Source organism: Phalacrocorax aristotelis, chromosome 3, assembly GCF_949628215.1.
Source record: "Phalacrocorax aristotelis chromosome 3, bGulAri2.1, whole genome shotgun sequence".
NCBI classification, from domain to species: domain Eukaryota; kingdom Metazoa; phylum Chordata; class Aves; order Suliformes; family Phalacrocoracidae; genus Phalacrocorax; species Phalacrocorax aristotelis.
In genome coordinates, this window is record NC_134278.1 from 126,300,590 (window position 1) to 126,313,018 (window position 12,429).

At 40.5% G+C, this 12,429-nt stretch overlaps 1 protein-coding gene across 6 annotated transcripts in view; it reads right to left on the bottom strand.

Annotated features, from left to right (window-relative positions):
• Positions 1–12,429, bottom strand: part of DISC1 (DISC1 scaffold protein) — a 216,067-nt gene that overhangs the window by 42,139 nt on the left and 161,499 nt on the right. For all 6 annotated transcript variants that reach the window (XM_075089495.1, XM_075089494.1, XM_075089491.1 and 3 more), the window contains exon 11: positions 10,445–10,505. In XM_075089495.1, coding sequence (XP_074945596.1) covers positions 10,445–10,505 — 61 coding nt within the window. The remainder of the gene's footprint in view (positions 1–10,444; positions 10,506–12,429) is intronic.

Genomic DNA, 12,429 nt, shown 5'->3' on the forward strand with positions numbered 1-12,429 from the left:
CCCATCACATCTCCCCCTTTCTGCAAAAAGCCCCCTCCACACCTCGGTTAGCAGGCGCTTCCTCAGGAATTAAAATCCTTCTCTACTTGCAGCAAGCACTCTCTTTATCACCACAGAGCCAGAAGACCCTTGCTACTGCCACAAAGACCTCGTGTTCCGTCAGTGCAATGATCTCCTATCTTGTGGGGGCCATGGACAGAACCAATAGGGTTTTGGGTTGTCTTTTTTTGGGGGGGGAAGGGAACGGTGGTGTTTGTTGTTTGTTTTTATATATTTTCTGACTTGGTGTCATGGTTTTAGCTGGGATAATTTTCTTCACTGCAGCTGGTGCAGTGCTGTGCTTTGGACTTAGTATGAGAATAGTGTTGATAACACACCGATGTTTTAGTTGTTGCTGGGCAGTGCTTGTGCTAGTCAGGGGCTTTTCCAGCCTCCCATGCTCTGCTGGGGGCACCAGAAGCCGGGAGGGGAGGGGGCACAGCCACGAGAGCTGATCCAAACTGGCCAAAGGGATATTCCATATCATGTAACATCATGCCCAGTGTGTTACCTGGGGGGAGCTGGCCGGGGGAGGGAGGCAGCAATCGGGGCTCGGGGACGGTCAGCGTCGGTCGGCGGGTGGTGAGCGGTTGTATTGTTTATGTTTCGGAAAGAAGTAGATTACATTCTTTGCCCTTCCCCATTTTTATTGCTCATGGAATGTGCATTTCATCTATAGATGGGTATAAATATTAGTTCTGCCAGTGCTGAAAGACAAGTTATGGGTTAGGAACCAAGAGCTGCATCCCGTCACGAGACGTGAGCTTGTCTACCAAAGGATCTCCACTGGTACATGGGACCAGATCACTCTGGAGATGAAATGTCCATTATGCTGCAGAGACATCATTACAAACTCTAATCTGCTTATTCTGATAATTAATCTGATTATTTCAGTTTCCGACCCCATGGGCATTAGCTACACTTTCCACATCCAGAAACAAAAGAAACTGCAAAGATTCTCCCCTCTCCTCCAGACCTAGTTAATCTATGCTAACCCATTTCCATGAAGCAATACCGTCAAGTTTCTCATGAGATTATTTAAATTTAAATTTACCAAGGGTTTCCAAGAGACTGTCAGGACATTGCAAACATTTTCAAATATATTGCAAGTGATCGAGAAGACAATAAGAACATTGAATGAGAGCCTGCACTGTGGTCATGCAGTCTAAGATATCTTGAAAAGTAATCAGCTGCATTTTAAAGATGAGAATAGTTTTTCTTTGAATCAAGTGCTTTCTTGTATTCCTACTATCCAATTTTGCCCCTGCCACGATATACAGAGAGGAAACACACAAAAATAGGTGTGCTAAAGAATCAAGTTGGAAACAAAAGAAAGAAGGTAAGAATAAAATTTACAAAGTGGAAATGAGACAAGTGGAAGGAAGGGAGATGGAGAAGCCACAATAAAGGAAAGACCAGGATGAGAAGCAGAAAGCCCCCCTCTAAGAACGCTAACTTCAAGATAGAGCAAGTAAAGAAGAGCAGCAAACAAGAAAGCACCCAAACATTTGAAGCCGATAAAAAAAAAGAAATAGAGTAAAAAAGGATGCTTAAATGTTCATCTTCATTAACTTGATCCACCATTGTGAAAATTAATTTTCCAAAACTATTAAAAATCCAGGATGTATCTCCCAAATAAGGCTGGGCCAGCACAGCCACCAAAAAATCACCTTAAATTTATGAACTAGCACACTTAGCAGTTCGCTTTTCATTATTCACGGCCCCTTTTATTCATGAATATTTTGGGCAAATGAACTTTCCGTCACTACAATAGTACCAAACCAAAAGATCAGTGGGATAGTAAAAAAGCTTCAACACTATTTCTGAATATTGAGTGGGGCAACTCTGCATACATATGCTGGTTTTGCCAATTTTTCCCTCCCCAGTAGAAATCCATTTAAAATGCTATTTTCGTTCACAGGTTCCTATGTTCTTGTTACCAGTTCCACAGCTGAAGCGATAATCCTTCAATTCATGATATCATAACCTTTCCACAGCAAAGTAAGTGCTGTGACACAAGTTGCTGTTTTCAGGCTGGAAAAGAGTATCAGGAAAACATGAGCCTTTAAGAAACAATAATCCTGTTTTCATGGCAGTGTCTCTCATGCAAACTGAAGAACAAGATACCTGCAACAAAGCAAATGTATTGTTCACAAGGAGAACTGATTCTCCAAAGTCAAGTCTTGGATCATCCCCATGTGGGTCTGGTGACACTGCAATGCTTTTTCAACAGTACTGAACCCAGACAAGTTTTTGTTGGCGGTGGTGGTTGAAAGCTTCTTAGGAACCCATCAGTATGGTAAAAGTACACACCCTGTGTTCAAAAGAGACTGATTTACTCTAAAGAACAGCAAACAAACCACAGCTGAGGCAGAATGCCGCCAGATGTTACAGAAGTGCGCAAAAATTTCTTTCAGTTTTGTGAATCTGGTAAGTTATTTACCATATTCACTTTCAGTGGCATCAACTTCTAACCATGTCCCCAATTTTGAGGATTTAAGATAGTCACACTAGGCCTAGCCCTGCAGCCCTTTGTTGCACAGGCAGCCAACACAAGTGATTTCACTGACATACAAAGGCACCTTTTTAGGGAGATAAGGATAGCTTGAAGTCACAGGCAAACAACACATTTTGGGAAACTACCCCTATATAATAAATGTTATATTAAAAAAATATATCCCATAGACAGGAACATTAGAGAAGCTGTAACCAGATGGGAAAGAGAGCTATGCATCCACAAGGACACTCGGTCCTTTTGATGCACTCTAAGACCGTCTTAGACAAGCTTTAAGACCACCAGCAGCATGAAACACTGTCCCTTCAGCGTGCCGTGCTGTTGAGAGCATTCGTGCTCAACTCTGCTCCCAGAAACGTTTCCGAAACTTAGTACGTTATAAAGGAGACTCGAGACACGTGGTAAGTAAACTAACAGGATTAATAACAAGGGTTGCGAGTAACTGGTTTAAGACTGTTAATTTTCAAGTAAACTGGAATGTCACGTGGTGACAGTTAATCCTAACTTGTCCTTACGGCATGGAATTCTCAGGACATTGGAGGTCTCGATTGAAGGAACAGAGCTTGGTGAAGACTACAAATCCAAATGCATTAAAAACACTGCCGGCATGAGAAAGCCGCAAATTTCCGAAGCAGAACGCACACATGCACTAGCAGCCTCAGCAACCAGGTTGCAGCCACATTTATTCTGAACTAGTCGAGTGACACTTGACTGAAACCCTTAAAAAAAAAAAAAAAAACAAACAACCACAGATGTATGAGATCAGGTAAAACACACCGTGGGCTTGATTTCTGCTTCTTCAGTAAATACGAATTGTCCTAAACACACACAATCCCCTTCACACTTTAGAGAACAAGGAACCGCGCAGATGAGCACAACTTACATCGGGGTAAGATTCCACTACATTTCCTGAACTGCACATTCATGGGTTGGAAAAAAGCCACCATTACTGTGAAAACAAACGCTGTTGAACAGAAAATGAACCAAGACAAATAGCGGAAAAAAGTCAATTAAAGAAGAATGGTTTTGCATACATTTGCAAAGTTACCAGGTGCTGTATCATTGAACAACGGCAAAGCACAGACATTGCAATATTACATCTTACTAGCGGGCGTATTTATTTTTTTTTTCCCATTCTTGCAGAATAACACAGAAAATAGCTCAATAAAACACCTTTGTGTGATTCACCAGTTATTATTGAACAATATTATTCCCCCAAAATAATTTCATGATGTCTAACTGGGAATTAGAAAAAGCAACTAAAAAGCCCCGGTTTTGTGATGAATGGAAGTCACAGCATAATCTTTTGAGGCCCGGAGAACAGTACAATCACATTAAATCCCCTCAGCTCAAGAAATGTCATCTTTACATCAGCTGGTACAAAAAAAATTGTTTCCAGCCTGAGGCAGTTATGATAAGGGATTTGGAAGCCATCACCATGTGGGCCATGAGATATAAAGGAATGCATCACCGCATATAAAGTGCTCCTGCTCCCAATTTCGGAGCTAATGTTCTCACAGCTGTGTGTGACTTAGAGCAGCTGGGAAGAAGAAAGGAACTAAATGAGTCACTAGAAGGATCTAGTATTTTGTCTAACCTGCATTTAACACCGCTGCAGCAGAGCTGTTGGTAAGCAAAATAAGATCACACCATTATCCAAGGAAGGGACGGGGCTGCGGGCTCTCTTGGAAGCGCAGTAGAAAACACACAGTCTTAAGGGGAGGCAGGCAAAGGTGGCATTTCAGTCCTATCTGTGCACTCCTAAGATACTACCAGCAGCTGAAACAGCCCTCAGCGCGGCTGAGGCGGGTCACAGGTTACACAAGATTACCGCAGGCCATCTGGCACTCCCAAGCATGCCTACGCTGCGGCACATACAAGAGGGGAAAGCTTTTGGAAAGCCTTACTCAGCAGCCTTAGCACAGCCGTTCTCCTCTGGCAAACACCAGGCTTTTTACAGTGACATACAGGGGGCTAAAAACCCAAGATGAAACCTTACCCTTACAGAAGGTAAGGGTCTGTAGATGGCCACAGGAGGGGCTTTGTCATTAAAACGCTCAATATTTGCAAGCTTGTACTTGTAGGCTTGGATACCACAGGCTGCTCTTCAACAGAGTGGCAGAGGGCTCTCAGTGGGTGCAGGAGACCACAAAGCTCCAGCTGGACTCAGGGACCTTGCCTCACTGCAGAAAATCACAACACTTTTGAGAAACATTTAAATGCCTAATTGTTTAATTAGCGCCAAAGGCAACTCCTTCTGGGTTTCCTCTGCCTCAGGGTTCAGTCTGCAGTGACTCTTACATTCTGAGTGCGTCAGGATAAACGATGGTCCCAAGATCTTTGGTTTCTCCTGACGTTTTATTTGCTCTCTGCCTCCTACCCCCTCAAGATGTATTTTCACGTGTGAGATGCTCCTTCATTGCATGTCATGTCTATCATTAATTGCTGAGGCTACGGTTCAAGCATAACTTTCACGTGAACATGTAATGCCACTCAGGAAATATTTGGTATGCCAAAAACCCCGGTTCTTACGGCAAATGTGAAATCTTTCATACCATACAAAAAAAGAAATCTTCAGACAACACTGTCTTAGAACAATTCCGCCACATTTACTCCATCTGTTTAAGAGCGCAAACTTTCACAGATTATCAGTTTCTAATAAGTTTCACAAGGGCAATATATTCCAAATATGTTTCTATGGGTAACTAGCAGATGGATGCTTGAAAAATAAAAGCATTGTTATTTCACCCTAAATCTCATGAAGCTGATTTGCACCATTAATTTAATCTTATTTTTCTTTGGTATAAAGAAATATAAAAAAAGAAAAAGTAAAAAAAGGAGTATTAAAAAAGATATTTTTTTTCTTTTTAATAAAATGGCTTATTTCCCTCTACTACTGCAAAAATAGCACAGCACTGTCTCCAAAGGCAAGACTAAGCTTAAAGAACCAAAGCCTTTTGCTGCATGTTTCAGTGATGTAACTGAATTCCTGGTTTTGCCCAGCACTTTATTAGGCAACTGTATTTGCTGTGGAACATTTACTAGCTGCTACAAGGGCAACGGTCTGAAAGATAATTTTCTTTTTTTAATTTTACCTTGTTCCACTCATTTGTTTTTGTTTCTCCAGCTATCAAATACAGTTCTCGCACAGATCAATCTTTTCATGCACATGCATTCTCACATCCCCCTCTGCGATGGAAGGGACTGAAGCTAGGAAAGAGATTTAGTGAGATACAGGGCACGTGTAAAAGGTGACAGACACACAATTGCTCACGTCGCATGAGCAATGTCCATTGAGATATGTAAGACCTAGCAAATAACTCAGAAGATGATGGCTTTTCATGCAGAAATACATACCAAAGTTTTCTTACCCATTTAAAAGGCAGGTGATTTTTTTGGTATCTTCAAAAACAAGTGAATATTTACAAACCCCAAGTCTAGTCTTGGACTCCAACATGTAAGTACCTAAACAAATGTAACTTGGCGCTCTCTCTCCATCTCCACTGATTTCAAAGGTGTTTATTGGTACCCCACATATTTTGCAAAATCTGGCCACTTTTGTTTAAGTATTGATTTAGGAGACAGCATTTAAGCACAAAACCCCAACCCAAATCTTCTGCTCTTATGGCTTTGTAGCACTCTTTCCTGGGCTCAGTGCACGACCCCCAACCACTAACATGACTTAAGCTCACTTATGGCAGAACTTGGTGGTTCTGGAAAGAGTTGTGTTGCTGAAGCCCGCTTTAGTCATGGTAGTGACATACAGCCCCAGCAAAGCCTTCACGTGGAGCGGAAAGGAGTGAGATGGAGAAATACACTTTCTGTGGAAGAACAAGGGTCCCACAAGAAGATGCTCAGATGACTTTCAGTGAGCTAAATGTCTGGACAACTATAGTAAACGTCTCTCGTACAACCCCTCAAGTGACAAGCTGAAGTTATCTAAACGAAACGTCTTGCACTTCAGATATTCACACAGGCAGATGTCTTCACTGAACACAGTTTCATTATCCTACCACTTTTACACATCTGTTTACTAGCAGAAGGTAAGTGACTTTCAAGGTCTACCATGGAAGTGATGGCAACGTTATTTACACTCTCAGAGGAGCAGCTAGTGATTTACTGCATAAGCTCTAGCAGTGGCTTGAATTATATTGGTGACCGGAAAAGAGACAGCCTGCAGGATTATTAAACATGCTATTTATTTATTCTTTTCTCAAAGGATACTGTCCTCAACAACTGCTCAGAATACAAGCTGTATTTTAAAAGGAAAAAATTATGTCAAGTAATCTGTATACTTAGAATCACAGAATCATAGAACTATTAAGGTTGGAAAAGGCCTCTGGGATCATCGAGTCCAACCGTCGACACAACACCCTCAAGCCTCCTGAACCATGCCCTTAAGCACCACATCCAAACATCTTTCAAATACCCCCAGGGATGGTGACTCCCCCACCTCTCTGGGCAGCCTGGGCCAATGCCTGACCGCTCTTTCAGTGAAGACGTTTTTCCTAATATCCAACCTAAACCTCCCCTGATGCAGCTTGAGGCCATTTCCTCTCGTCCTATCATTAGTGACCTGGGAGAAGAGACCAACACTTTGTCAGTGCTTATTTTCCCTTTTTTCCCTGTAGGTGCAATACTATTAAGAGTACTGTTCTTTATCAAACAGATTAACATTCTATTAAGCTACTTGAGAACAGATGTATTTTGTAGGCTGCAGTCAAAAATACTGCATTTGTTTAAAAACAAAACAAACCAAGCCCCACCAAAACCCCACAAAAAAGCCACTCCAGTGAATGAAGTAGGTTCCCTCCTCCCAAAACAAGAACAAAACAAAACAAGAAAGCCAAACCAACCAACCCCCACCCACAAAACAAAACTCACCAACCACAGAGGAATATATTCCAAACTTTTCTTATGAAAATAAACAAGACAGAAAAGGAGAGGGGAAAGAAAAAAAATTAATTGATAAATCGATACTTTTTTAACCTTAATCTGCATTAAAGCTGTTTTGGTCTGAGTTTTCTTCATTAATTTTCTTCTGTTACAAAAGTGATCAAGAATTACATTTTTAATAGTTCTACCTTATTTTGAAGCTACACCTTAAACTGAAGGGGTTTGAATCTAGGCTGTTTCTGTTTGAAACATTACCTAGCAAAATGATACGTTTCATCTGGAGAAAAACTTTAGAAGCTTATTTGAATTCATGCTGCAGAGACTTGATCCTCTATTGGATTTGAAGGCATCCAAAAGCGCGCACCCATGAGCCAGATGCAAATTCTACCTCTGTCTACAATATAAACTTAAAACTTATTCTTTAAACTTTCCTTAGAGATTCTTTCTTTAGGTTATGAATCATATAAAGGTGCAATCTGAGCATCTCTATGAAGACAAAAAAAAGAGAAACTGTCTCTCAAGTTACTCCTCTAAGGGTTGGGGGGGAGAAGCCTCTTGGGCTTACATTTTTAATTACTCTCTTTAATTGCTCAAGCTCAAGCTCAAGCAGGTGTAGTTAATTACTTAAGGTCTAAAGAACCTTTAAAAAACAAGTATCCATAATCACTTTATTAGCATAAATATAAAACATTTTAAAGATGTAGTATTTTAGAGACTTCTTTCTGGTAAAAACATTAGACATTTTCTCTTCCCACCAATATTAAAAGAAATTCGTAGCCCTTAGTTACTTGGTATAAACTATTTTTAGAATAATACCATTTGTACATATTGCAAAACTGTCACTGCTTCAAGACTGAACCTTCGCCATCTGGGGCTTGGCCAGCACCGCGGTGGGGTTTCGGGGTAGTTTTTTGTTGGGTTTATTCAGTGAGTTTTAGGGGGGTTTGTTGTTGTTGGGGTTTATGGGGGGTTTGTTTTAATTCTTAAGGGTAGGAAGGGAAACTTTAGAAGCTTGGCAGCACTACAAGTCTCTGTTAGACACAGCAGAGCTGATGGCAAGCTCTGAAGTGCGTGTTAAATGCACCAGTACAGCTGCAGTGATATACTTGGACTTCACGCGTTTGTGTCGTCAGCATCGGCTGGGAAGAACATTTACCTCAACAGCAAAACTTTGAAGCCTGTAGCTTGGCTACAATGGAGAACCTAGGCTGAAAGAGGCCCAGGTCTTTGTGGTACTGAGAAAGGCAACCCTTGCATACAAAAGCAACAAATTATATTACAACATTCAACGACTCTTAAATCTACTAAGGGGAAATAGTCAACTACTGCTCATTTAAAAAAACGCTTCCAAAATATAAAGCAGTGCCAAAAAGACGGTTTAACTTTTAATCCCTCCCCTGAAATGATACTCCTCACAGAAGCAGGATGAATACCAGCGCTTCAGCATGGAGATTTCTCCCACAAATAGCAGGAAAAGGGAAGAAAAACATGCTGCGAGCTCATTAACAACACCTATCAAGTCACATAAAAACATGTTGCAATTTGAGATACCGATCCAGAAAAGTCCAGGTAGACAACCCAAGAATTATACAAAAAGGCATAAAAAAAATATTTGTAACAAACCACAACTGCAAATTCTATCTGATAAATTCTTGGAAGGAGAAAATAAGTCTATAAAGATTCTCCAAGTATTTAACAGTTAAAGGGAAATTTACTTCTTTCTGGGAGCCTGATATGTCAGTTAAATCCATACAACCTAGAAGCATCAATACATGTTGTTATACCCTATATTTTTTAATAAAAAGTATGGTTTTCAAACAGACAACCCACAGAAACTTCTTAAGACTTGTCATACACTTATGGATTGGAGTATACTGAGTATAAATGCTATTGAAGGGGGGGATTAGGCAGGACACAGACACGCAGCTTGATCTTCGAGGTCTGTTTCCATAATTTTTCACTCAGCTCTGAATTAATTTTAAATTTAAGAGTTACGCAGGATAAATATCTCTATATTCAAAAGTATGAGTGGGTAAACCTAAAGATCTAGAACCCTCTCTATAACAATAATACAAAAAGTAATTAGGGCAACATGTTTAATGATACATGTTCAATAACAGAAATGGAAGGGGTGCTCATTTGGTGGGTTAGCATTTTCTTAGCACATAAACTCCAATTACTGCCTGTGAAAGCTTTTTCCAGTATAAATATACGTGTGCAAAGCAAAGTCCACTATCATAAAAGATTCCATTACAACAGCACTGCAACATTTGCTAACCATATTTCACGAAGCAGCCTAAAACTTGAGGGATGATCTAGAGCCCCCTTCATACAGCAAGGGATTGAAATAGAAATGCTAGCATTTGGGGTTTTCTTACAAAAAGGGCATAAAAATAAGTAACTTCTGCATTTGGATTTAGTTCTTAAAATAACTCCATTGTTGTCTTGGTTTCTATTTGCTTTCCACAATCCCCCCAAACAGCATTCTTTCAAAACCATTATATAGAGAGTCATTACTTATTAAAGATGCCCAGAGTTCTGGTAAGGGATCCCTTAGCTCTGCTCAGAGTTGAGTTTTGCATAGGAACAGAGAGGGGGGTTCTCAACCAGCTGTCACATTGCCAATACTTCAGGGCTTCTGGGTGTTTGAGAGCTCACAGTGGTGGTCAGGGCACCTGCAGGCAGAGCTGGAGCAATGCACACCAGCGGCACACATGCTCCCTCTCCTCTGGCCATGCCACCACTGCCCCAGAGCACTCCTGCACGCTCCAGAACACAGCGATTCTGTCTTTTACCTGCATCCATTGGCAGGCCGGCGGCAAAGCTGCTGAACGGAGGTCTTAACAATAACACTTATGGGGATCCCAACTTTATACTATTTTTGGTATTATTCTAATGGGAGTTCCAAAACATTCCCTAACGCTTTTATGCATGTCAATGGTGCATTAACAAGCATTTTTAAGCTTTCAAAGGCTTCCATGACACCATCCTTACCTATGTAGTTTGTCCTCCAGCATCTCCATGTACTTTTCAGCATTTTCTTTTACACTGGTCTCTGTAAAATAAAAGTCAAAGTTAGGTAACGGTATAACCATAGAGTTTTGTATGTCTTTTTTAAACCAACTCATTTCTTACCCACAAATTTTACATATATCAGTTAGAAATGAGAATTCCATTAATCTTTTCCACATTCAAATTACAGCGTGGGTGTCTTCTCCCTTCTCTTCTTGAAGGTCTACTCTATCTGTAATATCTCCCGTAATTAATGAATTAACCTCTTGGTCGTGCCAGAAAAAGGTGAGACTGACAAAGGCACGCTTTGTAGAAGTTTCCTCTTAACAAAAAAAACAACCAACCCAAAGAACCCAAAAAGAAGAACACCAAAACAAACAAAAAACTCCCACAAACAAAAAAAAACCCTACACAACAGCAACAAAAAAAACCCACACACACAGGTAGGGCCTCTCCTTTACCTTCAGGAGAGGCAAGCAAGCCTAACTAATTCATCATTCCATGCACAAGAGCCCTGTAAAATGTTATGAATCTTGTGTCAAACAACTTCTGATAGAACCAAACCACTACAGAATGGAAAAAATTACTGCTGCAGATTGTTAGATTTGGGTTTTTGGAGGGGGGGAGAGTTTGGGGGGTTTTCTGTTTGTTTGTTTTTAAACTTGGGACCTAGATATTGCCTGCATATCAGTCCCTATAACTTCTTCACTCAGAAGAAACTCCAATATGCTACTTACTCACCATAACACACAATATCAAAGCCATTCTTTTGGAAGACACTTAGAACTCCATCATGGGTACAAATGGTGAAAAATGGTAAATCCTCTCCAGGAAAATGGAGGCTTTTAGAGTATAATAATTTTCACATTATGATAACCTTTTTTCCCCTAACAGCTGCTTGTCAACTCCAAATCTAGTAGGACTGTAAATCAGTTGGTCACTTTAAAAACTCTTAACTCTCTGTACATCAATTAAATATGTTTTATATGAAGATGTGTTCTACAAAGCATCACTATTTTTATGGGCAAAGCTTGCTTCGTGGATCAGGTACCCGCTGAATTTACCCATCCACCTCCCCCTATCTTCCCTACAATACAATGCCTCCAACCACAGCTTATACATATCAAGTGCTTCACATATTTCTTACTTTCCCCTTCTATTATTGGTTTGTTTTTTTTTTTGTTTTGTTTTTTTTCTTTACGAAGTAGAACGTCACACACTAAAGCCTAATGTGGAAACTGGGCGTTAGGCAATCGGCTGTGCTAAAGCTGTGTTACATACACACACACACACACACACACAGGAGTTCACTAACCGAAACCTCCCAGCTAATACCATCAGCAGCAAGCATCAGGGTCAACGCAACATCGACTGCCTGCAGAAGGTGGTGTTCACCTGGTCACACAGCAGTCACATGTCACTGAAGCAGTCTGCATCCCAATAGCAAACACAGTACACATTTTTCAAAGATGATTTGCTTTTTGGGGTGTGTTTTTTTGTTTGTTTATTTTACAAGAGAGTTTATCAGGGGAAAAAAAAAACAAGAAACCCCCGCCCAAAAAAACCACCAGAAAACCAAAACAGCGCGCACACAAAAAAACACCCCAAACAACAACAAAAAAGCAACCCACCACAATCCTAATACTCTAGAAAGCACCACAATTTTGCTCATGGCATCTTTAATCCAGGTTCATTGTCAGAACAGGTTCTGCAACACAGCATCTTGAACAAGCAGGATTCTGGAAGATTACACTGTAAATACACAACTGCATTCGTTTATACATTCACAGACCCATCTCAATGTTAGGAGAGCGTGGGTGAATGTTATGCAAAAGGTTACATAAGGATTTTTGCAATGGCGCTGGAGACTAAACACGATTCATTAGCATGTAGCAGTTTTATAACAACTACAGGGCTTAGAAGTTGTTCCCGGTTTCTTTACCATACTTTTATTCCTAACATTTCCT